Raw genomic sequence first — 21,720 nt, forward strand, 5'->3', positions numbered from 1 at the left:
AGGGACCAGTCTAGTGAACCTTCACTCTACCGTCCCCAATGCAAGTATATCCTTTCTTAAATGTGGAGACCAAAACTGTACACAATATTCCAGATGTGGCCTCACCAAAACCTTGTACAATTGGGTGATGAGCAGTTTAGTAACACCGTAAGACATAAAAGCAGAAGTCGGCCATTCAGCCCATGAAAGAACAATACAGCACAGGAACAGGCCCTTTAGCCCTCCAAGCCTGCGCCGCTCATGTGCCCAACTAGACCATTCTTTTGTATCCCTCTATTCCCAGTCTGTTCATGTGGTTATCTAGATAAGTCTTAAACGATTCCAGCGTGTCTGCCTCAATCACCTTGCTTGGCAGCGCATTCCAGGCCCCCACCACCCTCTGTGTAAAATAGGTCCCCCTGACATCTGTGTTGAACCTTGCCCCCCTCACCTTGAACCCGTGACCCCTTGTGTTCGTCACCTCCAACCTGGGAAACAGCTTCCCACTGTTCACCCTATCTATGCCCTTCATAATTTTATACACCTCTATTAGGTCGCCCCTCATCCTCCGTCTTTCCAGGGAGAACAACCCCAGTTTACCCAATCTCTCCTCATAGCTAAGACCCTCCATACCAGGCAACATCCTGGTAAACCTTCTCTGTACTCTCTCCAAAGCCTCCATGTCCTTCTGGTAGTGAGGCGATCAGAACTGGACGCAGTATTCCAAATGTGGCCTAACCAACGTTCTATACAGCTGCAACATCATATGCCAACTTTTATATTCTATGCCCCAACCAATAAAGGCAAGCATGCCATATGCCGCCTTCACCATCCTCTCCACCTGTGCTGCCACCTTTAAGGATCTGTGGACTTGTACACCCAGGTCCCTCTGTGTGTCTGTACTCCTGATGGTTCTGCCATTTATTGTATAGCTCCCCCTTACATTAGATCTACCGAAATGCATCACTTCGCATTTATCTGGATTAAATTCCATCTGCCATTTCTCCGCCCAATGTTCCAGCCTATCTATATCCTGCTGTATTCTCTGACAATGTTCACCACTATCCGCAACTCCAGCAATCTTCGTGTCGTCCGCAAACTTACTGATCACACCAGTTACATCTTCCTCCAAATCATTTATCTATATCACAAACAGCAGAGGTCCTAGTACAGAGTCCTGTGGAACACCACTAGTCACAGACCTCCAACCGGAAAAAGACTCCTCCACTGCTACCCTCTGTCTTCTATGGCTAAGCCAGTTCTCCACCCATCTAGCTAGCTCACCTTTTATCCCGTGAGATTTAAACTTTTGCACCAGCCTGCCATGAGGGACCTTGTCAAACGCTTTACTAAAATCCATATAGACAACATCCACGGCCCTTCCTTCGTCAATCGTTTTTGTCACCACCTCAAAAAACCCAACCACATTTGTGAGGCATGACCTCCCTCGTACAAAACCACGCTGTCTATCGCTAATGAGGTTATTCAGTTCTAAATGTGCATATATCCTATCTCTAAGAATCTTCTCCAACAACTTCCCTACCACGGACGTCAAGCTCACCGGCCTATAATTACCCGGGTTATCCTTGCTACCCTTCTTAAATAACGGGACCACATTTGCTATCCTCCAATCCTCTGGCACCTCACCTGTGTCCAGTGAAGAGACAAAGATTTCTGTTGGTGGCCCAGCAATTGCATCTCTTGCCTCCCTGAGGAGTCTAGGATAGATGCCATCTGGCCCTGGGGATTTATCTGTCTTAATGTTTCCAAAAAAACCTAACACTTCCTCCCTTGTAATTGAGATTTTTTCTAACGGGTCAACACATCTCTCTGAGACGCTACCAGTCAACATGTCCCTCTCCTTTGTGAATACTGATGCAAAGTATTCGTTTAGGATCTCACCTACTTCCTTTGGTTCTAAGCATAATTCCCCTCCTTTGTCCCTGAGAGGTCCAATTCTTTCCCTAACAACCCTCTTGTTCCTAACGTATGTATAAAATGCCTTGGGATTCTCCTTACTCCTGCCTGCCAAGGACATTTCGTGACCCCTTTTTGCCCTTCTAACTCCCTGTTTGAGTTCTTTTCTACTTTCTCTGTATTCCTCCAGTGCTCCATCTGTTTTTAGCTGTCTGGACCTCATGTATGCCTCTTTTTTTTTTTCTTTTTGATTAGACCCACAATTTCACTGGTTATCCACGGCTCTCGAATCCTACCTTTCCTATCCTTCCTCTTTTATAGGCACATGCCTGTCCTACAGTCCTATCAACTGCTCCTTAAAAGACTTTCACATGCCAGATGTGGATTTACCCTCGAACAGCCTCTCCCAAGCAACAGCTGCCTAATCCGGCTGTAGTTAGCCTTCCCCCAATTCAGCACCTTACCCATAGGACAACACATCTTTTTCCTTTACTATCCTAAAGTTTACAGAATTGTGGTCACTATTTGCCACATGTTCCCCTACTGCAACTTTGATGACCTGACCAGGCTCATTCCCCAGTACTAGGTCTAGTATAGCCCCCTCTCTAGTTGGACTGTCAACATATTGTTCCAAAGAACCTTCCTGTCCGCATTTTATAAATTCTTCCCCGTCCAGGCCCCCAGCCCTAAGCGATTTCCAGTCTATCAAAGGGAAATTAAAGTCTCCCACTACAACCACCCTATTTTTTCTGCACCTGTACAGAATCTCCTTGCATATCCGTTCCTCAACTTCCCGTGGGCTGTTTGGAGGCCTGTAGTATACCTCCAGCATAGTGACTGTGCCCTTCCTGTTTCTGAGCTCCACCCACAGTGACTCGTTACCTGACCCTTCCTTATTGTCCACCCTCTGTGCCGCTGTAATATGCTCCCTAACCAGCATTGTTACTCCCCCACCTCTCTTCGCCCCTCCTCTCTCGCCTAAAACACTTGTACCCTGGAATATTCAGCTGCCAATCCTGTCCTTCTTTTAACCAAGTCTCTGTCACTGCAACCACATCCAAGTTCCGCGCAAGTATTAAGGCTCTAAGCTCGTCTGTCTTGCCCGTGACGCTCCTTGCATTGAAGCAGATGCACTCCAGACCTCCATGGAGTCCATTCCCCCATTCATTGAGATCATGGCTGATCTGATGTGATAATCCTGAGTTTTCCACGTTATCCCCATAACTCTTGATTCCCTTACTGATTAAAAACCTGTCTATTTCTGCCTTGAACATACCTAATGGCCCAGCCTGTACAGCCCTCTGTGGTAAAGATTTCCACAGATTTACTACCCTCAGAAGAAATTCCTCACTCATCTCTCTCTCAAATGGGTGACCCCTTACTCTGAGTTTATGCCCTCTGGTCCTAGACTCTCCCACAAGGGGAAACAACATCTCGGCATCTACCCTGCTAAGCCCCCTGAGAATCCTATGTCTCAGTAGAGTTGCCCCTTTTCTAAACTCCAGTGAGTACAGACCCAACGTACTCAATCTCTCCTCATAAGAAAATCCGTCCATACCCCGGGATCAACCTAATGACCAGCAGCGTACCACAGGGATCAGTGCTGGGTCCTCTGCTATTTGTGATTTTTATCAATGATTTGGAGGAGGGGGCTGAAGGGTGGGTCAGTAAATTTGCTGACGACACCAAGATTGGTGGAGTAGTGGATGAGATGGAGAGCTGTTGTAGGCTGCAAAGAGACATTGATGGGATGCAAAGCTGGGCCGAAAAATGGCAGATGGAGTTTAACCCTGATAAGTGCGAGGTGGTTCATTTTGGTCGGACAAATTTGAATGCGGATTACAGGGTCAACGGCGGGGTTCTGAGGATTGTGGAGGAACAGAGAGCTCTTGGGGTTCATATCCACAGATCTCTGAAGGTTGCCACTCAAGTGGATAGAGCCCTGAAGAAGGCCTATAGTGTGTTAGCGTTTATTAACAAGGGGTTTGAGTTTAAGAGCCATGGGGTTATGCTGCAACTGTACAGGACCTTGGTGAGACCACATTTGGAATATTGTGTGCAGTTCTGGTCACCTCACTGTAAGAACGATGTGGAAGCATTGGAAAGAGTGCAGAGGAGATTTACCAGGATGCTGCCTGGTTTCGAGGGTAGGTCTTATGAGGAAAGGTTGAGGGAGCTAGGGCTTTTCTCTTTAGAGCGGAGGAGGATGAGAGGCGACTTAATAGAGGTTTATAAGATGATGAGGGGGATAGATAGAGTGGACGTTCAGAGACTATTTCCTCGGGTGGATGTAGCTGTTACTAGGGGGCATAACTATAAGGTTCATGGTGGGGGATATAGGAGGGATGTCCGAGGTAGGTTCTTTACTCAGAGAGTGGTTGGGGTGTGGAATGGACTGCCTGCTGTGATAGTGGAGTCGGGCACTTTAGGAACTTTCAAGCGGTTATTGGATAGGCACATGGAGCGCACCAGAATGATAGGGAGTGGGATAGCTTGATCTTGGTTTTGGACAAAGCTCGGCACAACATCGAGGGCCGAAGTGCTGTACTGTTCTATGTTCTATGTTAGCCTTCTCTGGACTGCCTCCAATGCCAGTATATCTTTTCTTAGATAAGGGGTACAAAGCCATTCAAAGTTTTGAGGCTCGAGAGATCTCATTGACAAGATGAACATCAGGGGAGACGACAGAAACTGAGGGAGCTGAGCGTAGGCAGGTGCTGGTGTGATGTGGGTGCTGGGAAGAGAGTGGGTTTGACATGTAGGGAATTGTGGGATTGGGGAACACCACCAGCAACACGGCGGCACGGTAGCACAGTGGTTAGCACTGCTGCTTCACAGCTCCAGGGTCCTGGGTTCGATTCCCGGTTCGGGTCACTGTCTGTGTGGAGTTTGCACATTCTCCTCGTGTCTGCGTGGGTTTCCTCCGGGTGCTCCGGTTTCCTCCCACAGTCCAAAGATGTGCAGGTTAGGTTGATTGGCCAGGTTAAAAAAATTGCCCCTTAGAGTCCTGGGATGCGTAGGTTAGAGGGATTAGTGGGTAAAATATGTGGGGGTAGGGCCAGGGTGGGATTGTGGTCGGTGCAGACTTGATGGGCCGAATGGCCTCCTTCTGCACTGTAGGGTTTCTATGATTTCTATGATAATTGGGACCTTAATGGCACAAGTTCATGAGCTCCTTGTGGTTTGTTCTTGAAGGTGACGGTGGAAGGAGGAAAGAGTTTGAGAAGTTTAGGGGCAGAGCGAAATTATAATTATCTCTGGTGATTCTGGAATGGGGCCAGTTTTGTCTGCGGAGTCTCTCTCTACACTCGTTACCTTGTGGATGAGGAAGCAAAGACTAGTGCCATACTACGCGAACAATCAAAGAACAAAGAACAGTACAGCACAGGAAACAGGCCCTTCGGCCCTCTAAGCCTGTGCCGCTCCTTGGTCCAACTCGACCAATCGTTTGTATCCCTCCAATCCCAGGCTGCTCATGTGACTGTCCAGGTAAGTCTTAAACGCTGTCAGTGTGTCTGCCTCCACCACCCTACTTGGCAGCGCATTCCAGGCCCCCACCACCTTCTGTGTAAAAAACATCCCTCTAATATCTGAGTTATACTTCGCCCCTCTCACCTTGAGCCCTCGTGATCGTCACTTCTAATCTGGGAAAAAGCTTCCCACTGTTCACCCTATCTATCCCCTTCATAATCTTGTACACCTCTATTAGATTTCCCCTCATTCTCCGTCTTTCCAGAGAGAACAACCCCAGTTTACCCAATCTCTCCTCATAGCTAAGGCCCCCCCATACCAGGCAACATCCTGGTAAACCTTCTCTGCACTCTCTCTAACGCCTCCACATCCTTCTGGTAGTGCGGCGACCAGAACTGGACGCAGTACTCCAAATGTGGCCTAACCACATTTATACAGCTGCATCATCAGACTCCAGCTTTTATACTCTATACCCCATCCTATAAAGGCAAGCATACCATATGCCTTCTTCACCACCTTCTCCACCTGTGTTGCCACCTTCAAGGATTTGTGGACTTGCATACCTAGGTCCCTCTGTGTTTCTATACCCTTGATGACTCTGCCATTTATTGTATAACTCCTCCCTACATTATTTCTTCCAAAATGCATCACTTCGCATTTATCCGGATTAAATTCCATCTGCCACCTCTCCGCCCAATTTTCCAGCCTATCTATATCCTGCTGTATTGCCCGACAATGCTCATCGCTATCCGCAAGTCCAGCCATCTTCGTGTCATCCGCAAACTTGCTGATAACACCAGTTACACTTTCTTCCAGATCATTTATATATATATATATATATATCACAAATAGCAGAGGTCCCAGTACAGAGCCCTGCGGAACACCACTGGTCACAGACCTCCAGCCGGAAAAAGACCCTTCGACCGCTACCCTCTGTCTCCTATGGCCAAGCCAGTTCTCCTTGTATCCCATAAGCCTTAACCTTTTTAACCAACCTGCCATGTGGGACTTTGTCAGGTTGGGAGAGAATGAAACTTTTACTGGAGTCGGGGCATCAAAGGCCAGCCAGCAGCTGTACAAATATTGAGGTCAACTGAGGGCCAGAGGATCTCCGATCTCTTGAGTAACATTCACAAATTAAAATGGTGCTTCCTTGGCTTCCCTGTCTTGAGAGACAATGGGTGCGTGCCAATTGGTCACTGGAGTGATCTCTCCATGGTGCGTGCCTGGGCGGGATGTATATCAACATGGTACCTCCCATTAAACAGTGTCTGGCTACTACAGATATACTGAAAGGATAACTCCTCTCACATTTTACCTATTCTAGTTTCAGTTTGAAGTCAAAGCACCCACTTTGTCGTTCATTTCTCAGACACCCTCCCCCGCTAAGATGATTATCCAGCCCTGCCTGCTCTCTAATAGACACAAATCAATCAACAATGGAAATCCAACCTTCTTATCCTGCCCCTAGCTCTGGGACACAGCAAATCAATCTGCTGTTTCCACAACTGAAATTATTGGCATGAGGTGATTTTTGTTGCATGTGAATCCTCGAAGCTTTGATTTTTATTTTCTCGCGCCCTCGTGGGCATCTATCTTTCGGAAGCTAAGATTTTGGACAGACGCAGTAATATAATCACAAATAAAAAGCCAGGCTTTCGGATTGTCTGACAATGATTGTAAATGTTGGCTTGACTGTCTTTCAGAAAGCTGGATGTGTTGAAGTCTACAATGGAAGCATCCCTGGAAAAGGATTTTCAGCTGAAGGCTTATGGGTTTGAGGCCTCTCCTGAGCAGCTCCGTCAGCCTCGAGTTGTCCGAGTGGGATTAATCCAGAACAAGATTCTCCTGCCTACTGATTCACCTGTGTCTGAGCAGGTGCGGAGAGTGTGTGGGTGTGCTTCAGTGTTTAAATGAAAACCAATACAATGGTCAAACCAATACAAGCACATTTCGTAAGCAATGTAGAACTGTATAGAACACGCAGGCTGGAAACAGGCCCAACTAGTCTATCCTGATGCTTCTCCCAGCTTATCAACAAATCTACTATTCTTGTCTTCCTCATGTATTTATCTAGTTTCCATTTAAATCTCATCCTTTTTCATCTTAACCACTTCCTGTGGGAGTTCCACATCCTAACCACTGTGTGGATAGAAAAGGTTCTCCTGAGACCCTGATTGGAATTATTAGTGATATCTTACAATCATGGCCCCTAGTTTTGGACTCCCCCAAAAGCAGAAATATTTTCTCTATCTACTCTTATCAATTTCCTTCATAATTTTAAAGACTTCTATTGAACCACTCCTGGGCCTTTTTTCTAAGGAAAAGAACCCTCGCTTGTTTAGTCTTTCCTGATGGGCATAACATCTCTGTTCTGGTATCATCCTTGAATCTTTTTTTGCACTCTCTCCAGTGTCTTTTGGTAAAATGGAACATGATATTTCGTTTGGTTGGAGCTTCCCTTCTTGCCATCTGAGGAGTTGGATAAAAACACATCCCTCCCCCAGCAGCCATTTCACACTCCAATGAGCATTAACTGGCTGGAGGCAGGACTTTTATCCCTTACTCAGGAGGAAGTCCTGCCTCCGAGTTGCTGACCAATCTGACCAGCCATGTTCTGGGGGACCTCATGGGGGAGGAGGGTTGGGCAAAGAGGGTTTGGGGGTGTCAGTGGAGAGGCGGAGGGGGGGGGGATGGAGCCTCGCATGGGGAAGTGTGGGGAGGGGGGGTCCAATGTTAAGAAGGCTGCTCAAGGTGGCATCCCCACCACCCTTTCCTGACCGAGACCTGAACGGAGTGAATTTTCAGGCTTCCTCTCACCAGCATGGAAATGCCCCATAGAAGGTCAAGAATTAACCACTTTAGGGCCTTACCTGAGGCAAGAGCGAGTGGGCCAGCCTAAGCTTTGCCTGTCCTAGTGTAAAGTTGCAGAGAGGTTGAGATAGGCAGGACCTAGTCGGTAACCTCCCCCACCCACCCCGGGCAATCTTCCCCCGTCCCCCTCATCTACAAACCTCAGGTCGCGGAGAGGGACATAACATTCTGTCCAGAACGGTGTGGTGTGCACTAGTTTAGCTTCAATTCTATCCCTTTCAATGAACTGCAAGGCCCTGCCATCCTTCTTGAATGTTTTTTTTAAACTTGCTGTGCTATTTTTAATGGTCTGTGATAATGTATGATAAAAATAGAGTGTAATAATGAAAAAGCATGCTAAACAATTTAATAACTTTGCTTAACAGCTGGGAAATTAATTGTTTTTTCCAGTTGTGCCTGGGGTTTAAGAAAATGCAGGCGCAGCAGTTGTCTGACAGTCAGTGATCCATCTAGTGGCTCCAGAGAGACAAATTACAAGAATGAAATTCAAACAGTTGCTAAACGCCAACAGAATAAGGAGATTGGATTATTAGATCATATGCACTGACTTCTTTATAATGTACAATCAAGTTTTAAAGTCAACTTTCTGTGATGGCATCCACAACATAGATGGAAGGGCAATTGGTAACAGTGAGAGGTGACATTATTTTGGGATAAGTGGACTGTACCATGAATTAATAACTTGCATTAGTTTAATTCCTTTAACGTAATAAAATATCCCAAGGTATTTGACAGGAGTGTTAATGCGACAGAGATATTGGGACAGGTTCAATCGAGCATTTTATAAAGTGGAGATTTGATAGAGGTATTTAAGATCACGAGGGGTCTGACGAGAGTAGATATGGAGATGGTTTTGCCGCTCATGAAAGGATCAAGAGCGAGAAGGCACAGATTTTAAATAATTGGCAAAAGAAGCAAAAGCGATGTGAGAGGGAACTTTTTCACGCAACGAGCGGCTGAGGTCTAAAATGCAGTCTCTGAGAATGAACCTGCCTCCAGCACAATCAAGGCTTTCAGAAGGGGATTGGATTGTTATCTAAAAAGGAAAAATGTGCAGGGTTACAGGGAGAATGGTACTAAGTGAATTGCTCATTTGGAGAGCCAGTGCTGACATGATTGGCTGAATGGCCTCGAACTGCATTGTAACAATTTGTGAATGTTTTAAACTGTGGGAACAGGATTGAAACGAGTTGAAACTGTTTTGGTGGAGTGAACAGTGGAAGTGTTTCCTCTGGTGAGAAAGGGTGGTACAGTGATTAGCACTGCTGTCTCAGTGCCAGGGACCCGGTTTAATTCCAGCTTTTGGGGACTGTATGTGTTGAATTTGCACATTTCCGCATGTCTGCATGAATTTCCTCCGGGTGCTCCAGTTTCCTTCCACATTCCAAAGATGTGCAGGTTAGATGGATTGGCCATGCTGAATTGCCCCTTAGTGTCAGGGGAATTAGCAAGGTTGGGGTTATGGGGATAAGGCCTGGGGGGTGAGATTGTTGTCAGTGCAGGATCGATGGGCTGAATAGCCTCCTTCTGTACTGTAGGGATTCTATGAAGAGCTCCACTAGAGGCGATCAATGTGGGACAGTCACCAAGAAAATCCAATAGGGAATTCAGAAGAAACTGCTTTATCCAGAGCGTGATAAGAATGTGGACCCCTCTACCATGGGGATCAGTTGAGGTGAATATTACATAAGAATATAAGAAATAGAAGCAGTGGGAGAACTCTAACCTGCTCTGCTATTCAATAAGATCGTAGCTGATCTGATTGTGGCTTTAACTCCACTTTCCTGTCTGCGACTCATAGCTGTTAACTCCCTTGTAGATCAAACTTCTGTCTAACTCGGCCTTGAATTTCTTCAATGAATCAACCTCCACTTCACTGGGAAGGAGAATTCCAAAAATTAACCATCCTCTGAAAACTAAATTCCTCTTTGTCACTGTCTTAAATTGGAGACACTTATTCTGAAATTATCCCCAAGTTCTAGATTCCCCATGAGGGGGAAGCAACCTCTCAACATCTACCCTGGTCTGACGGGCCTGACGCCCCTCAGAATCTTGTATGTTTCAGTAAAAGCACCTTTGATTCTTCTAAACTCCAACAAGTACAGGCCCAAACAGCTCAACCTTTCTTCATAAAACAACCTCTTCATCCCAGGGATCAGCCCAGTGACCCTTCTCTGAACTGCTTCCAAAGCAAGAATATCACTCCTTAAATAGACCAAAACTACAAACAGTATTTTAGCTACGGGTCTCCACAATGGCCTGTACAGTTGTAATAACACTTCCCTATTTTTATACTCAATCCCTTTTGCAATAAATGCCAACATTCCATTTGCCTTCCTAAATACTTGCTGTACCTGTTTTTGTGAGTCATGTAGTAGGATATCCAAATCCCTCTGTACCACAGCATGCTGCAGTCTCTATCTCTGTAAATAATATTTTGCTTTGCTATTCTTCCTGCCAAAGTGGACAAGCTCACATTTTCTCATGTTAGACTCCATCTGCCAATGTTTTGCCTGCTCACTTAACCTGTCTATGTCCCTTTGCATACTCTTTGGGCAGGATTTTCCAGCCTCCATGTGGACAGGCATTGTCACAGGTGTGATGGGAACATTTGGAGAGCTGTTAAAAGTCAAGGGGGAAGTCACTTAGGATCCAAATGAGGAGATTTTCTTTACTCAGTGGATTGTGAATTTTTGGAATTCTATACCCTGAGGGCAGTGGAAGCTTGCTCATTGAGTATTTTTAAAATAGAGATTGATAGATTTCTAAATGTCAATGACATCTAGCGATTGTTGTTTGGGTTGTTTTTATATCAATCAGTTGTTTGGATTTAATCTCAGTTGTTTGGATTTAATCTCAATTGTTTGGATTTAATCTCAGTTGTTTGGATTTAATATCAGTTGTTTGGGTTTAATATCAGTTGTTTGGGTTTAATATCAGTTGTTTGGGTTGAATATCAGTTGTTTGGATTTAATCTCAGTTGTTTGGATTTAATCTCAGTTGTTTGGATTTAATCTCAGTTGTTTGGATTTAATCTCAGTTGTTTGGGTTTAATCTCAGTTGTTTGGGTTTAATCTCAGTTGTTTGGATTTAATCTCAGTTGTTTGGATTTAATCTCAGTTGTTTGGATTTAATCTCAGTTGTTTGGGTTTAATCTCAGTTGTTTGGGTTTAATCTCAGTTGTTTGGATTTAATATCACTTGTTTGGGTTTAATCTCAGTTGTTTGGATTTAATCTCAGTTGTTTGGATTTAATCTCAGTTGTTTGGGTTTAATCTCAGTTGTTTGGATTTAATATCAGTTGTTTGGGTTTAATATCAGTTGTTTGGGTTTAATCTCAGTTGTTTGGGTTTAATCTCAGTTGTTTGGGTTTAATCTCAGTTGTTTGGGTTGAATATCAGTTGTTTGGGTTTAATATCAGTTGTTTGGGTTGAATATCAGTTGTTTGGGTTGAATATCAGTTGTTTGGGTTTAATCTCAGTTGTTTGGGTTTAATCTCAGTTGTTTGGATTTAATATCAGTTGTTTGGGTTTAATATCAGTTGTTTGGGTTGAATCTCAGTTGTTTGGGTTTAATCTCAGTTGTTTGGGTTTAATCTCAGTTGTTTGGGTTGAATATCAGTTGTTTGGGTTTAATATCAGTTGTTTGGGTTGAATATCAGTTGTTTGGGTTTAATCTCAGTTGTTTGGGTTTAATCTCAAAGTGACCAAGGAGGTGGATGGGGGCAAGGCAGTGGACGTGGTATATATGGATTTTAGTAAGGCGTTTGATAAGGTTCACCATGGTAGGCTTCTGCAGAAAATGCAGATGTATGGGATTGGGGGTGATCTAGGAAATTGGATCAGGAATTGGCTAGCGGATAGGAAACAGAGGGTGGTGGTTGATAGTAAATATTCATCATGGAGTGCGGTTACAAGTGGTGTACCTCAGGGATCTGTTTTGGGGCCACTGCTGTTTGTAATATTTATTAATGATCTGGATGAGGGTATAGTTGGGTGGATTAGCAAATTTGCTGATGACACCAAAGTCGGTGGTGTGGTAGACAGTGAGGAAGGGTGTCGTAGTTTGCAGGAAGACTTAGACAGGTTGCAAAGTTGGGCCGAGAGGTGGCGGATGGAGTTTAATGCGGAGAAGTGTGAGGTAATTCACTTTGGTAGGAATAACAGATGTGTTGAGTATAGGGCTAACGGGAGGACTTTGAATAGTGTGGAGGAGCAGAGGGATCTAGGTGTATGTGTGCATAGATCCCTGAAAGTTGGGAATCAAGTAGATAAGGTTGTTAAGAAGGCATATGGTGTCTTGGCGTTTATTGGTAGGGGGATTGAATTTAGGAGTCGTAGCGTTATGTTGCAACTGTACACAACTCTGGTGCGGCCGCACTTGGAGTACTGTGTGCAGTTCTGGTCCCCACATTACAGGAAGGATGTGGAGGCTTTGGAGAGGGTGCAGAGGAGGTTTACCAGGATGTTGCCTGGTATGGAGGGGAGATCCTATGAGGAGAGGCTGAGGGATTTGGGATTGTTTTCGCTGGAAAGGCGGCGGCTAAGAGGGGATCTTATTGAAACATATAAGATGATTAGAGGTTTAGATAGGGTGGATAGTGATAGCCTTTTTCCTCTGATGGAGAAATCCAGCACGAGGGGGCATGGCTTTAAATTGAGGGGGGGTAGTTATAGAACCGATGTCAGGGGTAGGTTCTTTACCCAGAGGGTGGTGAGGGATTGGAATGCCCTGCCAGCATCAGTAGTAAATGCGCCTAGTTTGGGGGCGTTTAAGAGATCCGTAGATAGGTTCATGGACGAAAAGAAATTGGTTTAGGTTGGAGGGTCACAGTTTTTTTTTAACTGGTCGGTGCAACATCGTGGGCCGAAGGGCCTGTTCTGCGCTGTTATGTTCTATGTTCTATGTTCTAATCTCAGTTGTTTGGATTTAATATCAGTTGTTTGGGTTTAATCTCAGTTGTTTGGGTTTAATCTCAGTTGTTTGGATTTAATCTCAGTTGTTTGGGTTTAATCTCAGTTGTTTGGATTTAATCTCAGTTGTTTGGATTTAATCTCAGTTGTTTGGGTTTAATCTCAGTTGTTTGGATTTAATCTCAGTTGTTTGGGTTTAATCTCAGTTGTTTGGATTTAATCTCAGTTGTTTGGATTTAATCTCAGTTGTTTGGGTTTAATCTCAGTTGTTTGGATTTAATCTCAGTTGTTTGGATTTAATCTCAGTTGTTTGGGTTTAATCTCAGTTGTTTGGATTTAATCTCAGTTGTTTGGGTTTAATCTCAGTTGTTTGGATTTAATCTCAGTTGTTTGGATTTAATCTCAGTTGTTTGGATTTAATCTCAGTTGTTTGGATTTAATCTCAGTTGTTTGGGTTTAATCTCAGTTGTTTGGGTTTAATCTCAGTTGTTTGGGTTTAATCTCAGTTGTTTGGGTTTAATCTCAGTTGTTTGGGTTTAATCTCAGTTGTTTGGATTTAATCTCAGTTGTTTGGATTTAATCTCAGTTGTTTGGATTTAATCTCAGTTGTTTGGATTTAATATCAGTTGTTTGGGTTTAATCTCAGTTGTTGTTTGGATTTAATATCAGTTGTTTGGATTTAATCTCAGTTTGTTTGGATTTAATATCAGTTTTGGGTTTCATCTGTCGCCGCTCTGTGTTCCTGCATTTTAAACTGTCACCGCTCTGTGTTCCTGCTTTTTAAACTGTCACCGCTCTGTGTTCCTGCTTTTTAAACTTCTTTCCCAGTGCACTCTGAGGAAGGGGAAAAAGGGTTCAGTGTTCCATTGGAGCAATTCTTTTTCTTTGTAGCAGTAAGTTATATGGAGGGGATGGAAGTGAAGGCAGTGCAATGTACCTCCTGCAGAATGTTTGAGGTGAGGGACACCGTCAGTGTCCCTACTGATTACACCTGTGGGAGGTGCACCCATCTGCAGCTCCTCCAAGACTGCGTTAGGGAGCTGGAGCTGGAGTTGGATGAGCTTAGGGTCATCAGGGAGGCAGAGAGGGCCATAGACAAAGCTTCAGGGACATAGTTGCTCCAGGGAATGAAAATAGATGGGTGACAGTGAGAGGGGCTGGGAGGAAGCAGTCGGTGCGGGGATCCCCTGTGGTCGTTCCCCTTAGCAACAAGTATTCCACTTTGGATACAGGTGAGGGGGGGCGACCTACCAGTGGTAAGCCGCAGTGACCAGATCGCCAGCGCTGAGTCCGTCCTTGTGGCTCAGAAGGGAAAGGTGGAGAGCGGTAGAGCTATAGTTATTGGGGACTCGTTTGTTAGAGGGATAGATAGGAGGTTCTGTGGCAACAAGAGAGACTCACGGATGGTATGTTGCCTCCCGGATGCCAGGGTCCGTGACATCTCCGACCGTGTCTTCAGGATTCTAAAGGGGGAGGGGGAACAGTCTCAAGTCGTGGTGCACGTCGGCACCAAAGACATAGGTAAGAGAGGGGACGGGGATTTAAAACAGGAATTCAGGGAGCTAGGGTGGAAGCTGAGAGCCAGGACAAAACAGGTTGTCATCTCTGGTATGTTGCCGGTGCCACGGGATAGCGAGTTGAGGAACAGGGAGAGAGTGCAGTTAAACACATGGATGCAGGGATGGTGTAGGAGGGAGGGTTTCAGCTATGTGGATAATTGGAACACTTTCTGGGGAAGATGGGACCTGTACCAACAGGACGGGGTGCACCTGAACCAGAGGGGCACCAATACCCTGGGAGGGAAATTTGCTACAGCTCTTCGGGGGGGTTTAAACTAATTTGTCAGGGGGATGGGAAAAGGAGTTGTAGCCCAGAGGTCAGTGAGTGTAGTGAGGTACTGGGAAGGGTATCATGGTCAAAGGTGGGTACCAGCAGATAAGAAGGTGGGTTGAAGTGTGTCTACTTCAATGCAAGGAGCATCCGAAATAAGGTAGGTGAACTTGGGGCGTGGATTGGCACTTGGGACTACGATGTTGTGGCCATTACGGAGACATGGGTAGAACAAGGACAGGAATGGTTGTTGGAAGGTCCGGGGTATAGATGTTTCAGTAAGTGTAGGGTAGCTGGTAAAAGAGGTGGAGGAGTGGCACTGTTAATCAAGGCGAGTGTAACGGCTGCAGAAAGGCATTTCAAAGGGGATCTGCCTACAGAGGTAATATGGGCTGAGGTTAGGAATAGGAAAGGAACGGTCACGTTGTTAGGAGTTTACTATAGGCCCCCAAATAGTAATAGAGATGTGGAGCAAGAAATTGCTAAGCAGATTATGGATAGGTGTGGGGGTCACAGGGTAGTTGTCATGGGGGACTTTAACTTTCCAAATATTGATTGGAGCCTTTATAGGTCGAATAGTTCGGATGGGGCAGTGTCTGTGTAGTGTGTGCAGGAGGGGTTCCTGACACAATATGTGGATAAGCCGACAAGAGGTGGGGCCACATTGGATTTGGTAATGGGAAATGAACCGGGCCAAGTGCTGGATTTGGTTGTGGGAGAGCACTTTGGAGATAGTGACCACAATTCGGTGTCTTTTGTTATTGCAATGGAGAGGGAGAGGGCCATGCGGCAGGGCATAGTTTACAATTGGGGGAGAGGTAATTATGATGCAATCAGGCGGGAATTAGGAAGCATAGGATGGGAACAAAAATTGTCAGGGAAAGGCACTAATGAAAAGTGGAACTTTTTCAAGGAACAAATACTGCGTGTCCTTGATAGGTATGTCCCTGCCAGGCAGAGAGGAAATGGCCGAGTGAGGGAACCATGGTTCACAAAAGAGGTGGAATGTCTTGTCAAGAGGAAGAAGGAAGCATATGTAAGGTTGAGAAAACAAGATTCAGTTGGCTCGATGGAGGGTTACAAGTTAGCAAGAAATGAGCTGAAAAAGGGGCTTAGGAGAGCTAGGAGGGGACATGAGAAGTCCTTGGCGGGTCGGATCAAGGAAAACCCCAAGGCTTTTTACTCTTATGTGAGGAATAAAAGAATGACCAGGGTGAGGTTGGGGCCGGTCAAGGACGGCAGTGGGAATTTGTGCTTGGAGTCAGAAGAGATAGGAGAGGTGATGAATGAATACTTTTCTTCGGTGTTCACCAAGGAGAGGGGCCATGTTTTTGAGGAAGAGAGGGTGTCACAGGCTGATAGGCTGGAGGAAATATATGTTCGGAGGGAAGATGTACTAGCAATTTTGAATAAACTGAAAGTTGATAAGTCCCCTGGGCCTGATGAAATATATCCTAGGAGTCTTTGGGAGGCAAGGGATGAGATAGCAGAGCCTTTGGCATTGATCTTTGCATCCTCACTGTCCACGGGGGTGGTGCCAGAGGACTGGAGAGTGGCGAATGTGGTTCCTCTGTTGAAGAAAGGGAATAGAAATGACCCTGGTAATTATAGGCCGGTTAGTCTTACTTCGGTGGTCGGTAAGTTGATGGAAAAGGTCCTCAGGGATAGGATTTACGACCATTTAGAAAGATGCAGCTTAATCCGGGATAGTCAGCACGGATTTGTGAAGGGCAAGTCTTGCCTCACAAATTTGATAGAATTTTTTGAGGAGGTAACTAAGTATGTAGATGAAGGTAGTGCAGTTGATGTCATATACATGGATTTTAGTAAGGCGTTTGATAAAGTCCCCCATGGTCGGCTTATGAAGAAAGTAAGGATGTGTGGGATAGAGGGAAGCTTGGCCGATTGGATAGGCAACTGGCTATCTAACAGAAGACAGAGGGTGGTGGTGGATGGAAAATTTTCGGACTGGAAACCGGTTACCAGCAGAGTGCCACAGGGATCAGTGCTTGGTCCTCTGCTATTTGTGATTTTTATAAATGACTTAGAGGAGGGGGCTGAAGGGTGGATCAGTAAATTTGCTGATGACATCAAGATTGGTGGAGTAGTGGATGAGGTGGAGGGCTGTTGTCGGCTGCAAAGAGGTATAGATAGGATGCAGAGCTGGGCTGAAAAATGGCAAATGAAGTTTAACCCTGACAAATGCGAGGTGATTCATTTCGGTAGGACAAATTTAAATGTGGATTACAGGGTCAAAGGTAGGGTTCTGAAGAATGTGGAGGAACAGAGAGATCTTGGGGTTCATATCCATAGATCTCTGAAGGTTGCCACTCAAGTGGATAGAGCCGTGAAGAAGGCCTATAGTGTGTTGGCATTCATTAACAGGGGGTTTGAGTTTAAGAGCCGTGGGGTTATGCTACAACTGTACAGGACCTTGGTGAGACCACATTTGGAATATTGTGTGCAGTTCTGGTCACCTCACTATAAGAAGGATGTGGAGACACTGGAAAGAGTGCAAAGGAGATTTACCAGGATGCTGCCTGGTTTGGAGGGTAGGTCTTATGAGGAAAGGTTGAGGGAACTTGGGCTTTTCTCTTTGGAGCGGAGGAGGTTGAGAGGAGACTTGATAGAGGTTTATAAGATGATGAGGGGGATAGATAGTGAACGTTCAAAGACTATTTCCTCGTGTGAATGGAGTGGTAACTAGGGGGCATAACTATAGGGTTCATGGTGGGAGATATAGGAAGGATGTCCGAGGTAGGTCTTTTACTCAGAGAGTGGTTGGGGTGTGGAATGGACTGCCTGCAGTGATAGTGGAGTCAGAAACTTTAAGAAGCTATTGGATAGGCACATGGAGTACTTCGGGATGATAGGGAGGAAATAGCTTGATCTGGGTTTCAGACAAAGCTCGGCACAACAACGTGGGCCGAAGGGCCTGTTCTGTGCTGTACTGTTCTATGTTCTATGATTATGGAGACATCCAAAATCACAACCCCTTATCCTGTGCAGTAACATTGATCAGGTGGCACCTGATCAAATGCTTTTTGGAAACCCAAGCATATTATCGCTGAAATCTTGCCAATGTTCCCACCAGCGGGATCTTGCGGTCCCACCAATGGCACACCCCTGCCACGAGTTTCCCAGTAGCGAGGGGTGCGTTCAGTGGGAAACCCCATTGACAATGGTGGGACCATCAAATCCTGCCACCAGCGAGCAGTGCATTGCCTCCCGCTGCCATGAAACACACCGCAGAGAGGGAGAATAATCCCACTCAACATTCACTGGCTCCCTTTTATCCACTTTGCTTGTTGCATCCTCAACTCTAATGAATTTGTTAAACCCAATTTCCATTTCACAAAACAATGTTGACTCTGTCTGATTGTATTATGATTTTCTAAATGTCCTGCTACCAGCTCTTCAATAATGGATCCCAGCATTTTCCCAAGAGACTATTGTTATAGATATGTCTATAGTTTGCTGCTTTCTGTCTCTTTCCTTTCTCGATTAGAGTCGTTCCATTTGCGATTTTCCAATCTGATCTGATGGGACTGTCTAAAATCCAGGGAGTTTTGGAAGATTTGACCTGGTGCATCCATTATCACTGCAGCCATTTACATAAGAAATAGGAGCATCAGTAGGCCCTTCAAACCTGTTCCGCCACCATTCAGTAAGATCGTGACTGGTCCGATTGTGGACTTACTCCGCACCCCCTCCTCCAGAATGCAGATCATCAGGTCCATGGAACTTGTCAGCCTTCAGTCCCATTAGTTTTCTTTAGTGATCATGATTGTTTTTAATTCTCCTCTGTCCTTTGCCTCTTGATTTTACACTGTCATTGGGAGGCTTTTAGTGTCTTCTATTGTGAAGACAGATACAAATACTTGTTCAAAAATGAAAGGTATTTAAGGGGAGACTAGCTAAGCAGATGAGGGAGGAGGCCACAGAGGACTATTCCAACAGGTAAATGAGGAAGGATGGCAGGAGGCTGAATTATAAATACTAGCATGTGTGCTTTGGGCTGAATGGCCTGTTTCTCTGCTGTATATTCCACAGTAATAGTGATCAGTGTGTGAAATAGCTTCACTATGCTGTCTGGAAGCGTGCAAACCCCATGGTCAGTTAAGAAGTATTAGCAGAGAAATTGTGTGTGCATGCGTACATACGTCACTTGAAGCTGAAGACAAAGGCCCCACCTGCTTCATGTACGTACTTGCATATGTGTACCATGGGTGGCCATTGTGCTCAGGCAGTGGGTCAGAGGGCAGGCAGGCACAAACAGGGTGCAAAAAGTGAGGTTTAACACATTGACAAAGGTGCTTTAATCCTTATATAAGTGCTTGTTTTCTACAATTGCCTAACAACACCAGTATCCACTCAGTGCAACTGAACCCTCTTCACACTCCGAAACTCACCTCTATGACTTGGCGTCTGGTTAGGATCCACAGCAGAGGCAGTGTTTTGTCTACACGCCATGTTGTCTGTGATGACTTTGGCAGGCATCCTCACAAAGCGGTCCCCAGTGCGCTGTGGCTTGGTAGCACCGCCTTCCTCGGTGTGTGCGAGGCTGGAACAGTCACAGAAGGGAGGGTGTCAGATGGGCTGGACACTCCCTACTGGAGAATCTCCTCGCCCGAGGATAAAGGATTGTCCCTCTACCGCGTCCAGCATTCTGGTCAGGTCCCGGCCTGACAAGTTAGCACAGCTTTCCTCTGCTTTGGACTTGAAGCAGGTGCTGGGGAGGTGTTTCAGTGGAACTGCCCAGTAATTGAAGCAGTCAGCCTGATGGTGAGCCGAGTGAATCAGACTCTGCCCACCACAGAGGCACCGTGAAACCGAGAAAAAATTTCTGTCTTAAAGATGCAGCAGGAAAAACTGTCTCCGGTGGGCGACACGACAGATTGATGCTTTGCCAAAATATCGGAAAATTCCAACCATGGGATATTTTGTGCTGTAAGAAGTTTAACAACACCAGGTTAAAGTCCAACAGGTTTATTTGGTAGCAAAAGCCACACAAGCTTTCGAGGCTCTAAGCCCCTTCTTCAGGTGAGTGGGAATTCTGTTCACAAACAGAACTTATAAAGACACAGACTCAATTTACATGAATAATGGTTGGAATGCGAATACTTACAACTAATCCAGTCTTTAAGAAACAAAACAATGGGAGTGGAGAGAGCATCAAGACAGGCTAAAAAGATGTGTATTGTCTCCCTCATCTGCTTAGCTAGTCTCCCCTTAAATACCTTTCATTTTTGAACAAGTATTTGTATCTGTCTTCACAATAGAAGACACTAAAAGCCTCCCAATGACAGTGTAAAATCAAGAGGCAAAGGACAGAGGAGAATTAAAAACAATCATGATCACTATACAATACACATCTTTTTAGCCTGTCTTGATGCTCTCTCCACTCCCATTGTTTTGTTTCTTAAAGACTTGATTAGTTGTAAGTATTCGCATTCCAACCATTATTCATGTAAATTGAGTCTGTGTCTTTATAAGTTCTGTTTGTGAACAGAATTCCCACTCACCTGAAGAAGGGGCTTAGAGCCTCGAAAGCTTGTGTGGCTTTTGCTACCAAATAAACCTGTTGGACTTTAACCTGGTGTTGTTAAACTTCTTACTGTGTTTACCCCAGTCCAACGCCGGCATCTCCACATCATATTTTGTGCTCACAGAGAGAGCAGAAAGGATCTGAGTTTAACATGGAGACAACATTGTTAAAACACAGAAAGAGGCAGATTGACCCATTGAGCTGACATTGTCTCTCTGGAGAACATTTCACTCCGTCCCATTGCCCGCATTCCATCACTGTCATCCTGTCAGTTGGGGAAATGGCTGGGAATAAGCCACACATGTGTGGTTCAGATTGTGTTTGTGTTGGGCAGGTCCATGCGCATGACCAGCAGCACTTGAAGCTGAAGACAAAGGCCGCATATGCTTCACAGAAGGCAAAACTCAAGAAGTGTTCAAAAACCCTGGGAGAAGCAAGAAAGATAGGGAAGAGATTAATAAAAAACAGGCAAGAGGACAGGGGGCCGTTCCATAGAATCCCTACAGTGCAAAAGGAGGCCATTCGGCCCATCAAACCTGCACTGACAACAATCCTACCCAGCGCTTATTCCTGTAACCCCATGTATTTACCCTGCAAACCCCCCGCTGACAGTAAGGGGCATGATGTGGAGATGCTGGCGTTGGACTGGGGTGGGCACAGTAAGCAGTCTCACAACACCAGGTTAAAGTCCAACAGGTTTATTTGGAATCACGAGCTCTGAGTGCTCCTCCTTCATCAGATGAGTGGGATATGTGGCCAATCAATCTAACCCACACACCTTCGGATTGTGGGAGGAAACCAGAGCACCGGAGGAAACCCGTGCAGACTCTGCACAGACAGTCACCCAAGGCTGGAATCAAACCCGGATCCCTGGCGCTGTGACACAGCAGTGCAAGCCACTGTGCCACCCTTTGAAAACAAAGTTCTCAGTAAGAGAAGAAGATAGAGAAAATAGCTGTGCCTCAAAATATTTTTTATAGTATAGAGGTGTGCCGTGACACATAAAAGGTTGGGAACCACTGTTCGAGGTTATTATCACTGTGAAAAAAGCTATTCCTCTCAAATCCTCCCCGTACATCACTTGCCCATACAATTTCATATGCTTTGCTAACCAACCTCCCACTATGTCCTGCCACCTTCTACAATCTATACACAGGATCCCTCTGTCCCTGTACACACTTTAGTACGG

At 45.4% G+C, this 21,720-nt stretch overlaps 1 protein-coding gene across 1 annotated transcript in view; it reads left to right on the plus strand.

Moving 5' to 3' along the window:
- The window catches only part of upb1 (ureidopropionase, beta), a 152,441-nt gene that overhangs the window by 22,281 nt on the left and 108,440 nt on the right, over positions 1-21,720 (plus strand). The window contains exon 2 of the mRNA XM_078226774.1: positions 7,074-7,245. Coding sequence (XP_078082900.1) covers positions 7,074-7,245 — 172 coding nt within the window. The remainder of the gene's footprint in view (positions 1-7,073; positions 7,246-21,720) is intronic.

This window comes from Mustelus asterias, chromosome 13, assembly GCF_964213995.1.
Source record: "Mustelus asterias chromosome 13, sMusAst1.hap1.1, whole genome shotgun sequence".
NCBI classification, from domain to species: domain Eukaryota; kingdom Metazoa; phylum Chordata; class Chondrichthyes; order Carcharhiniformes; family Triakidae; genus Mustelus; species Mustelus asterias.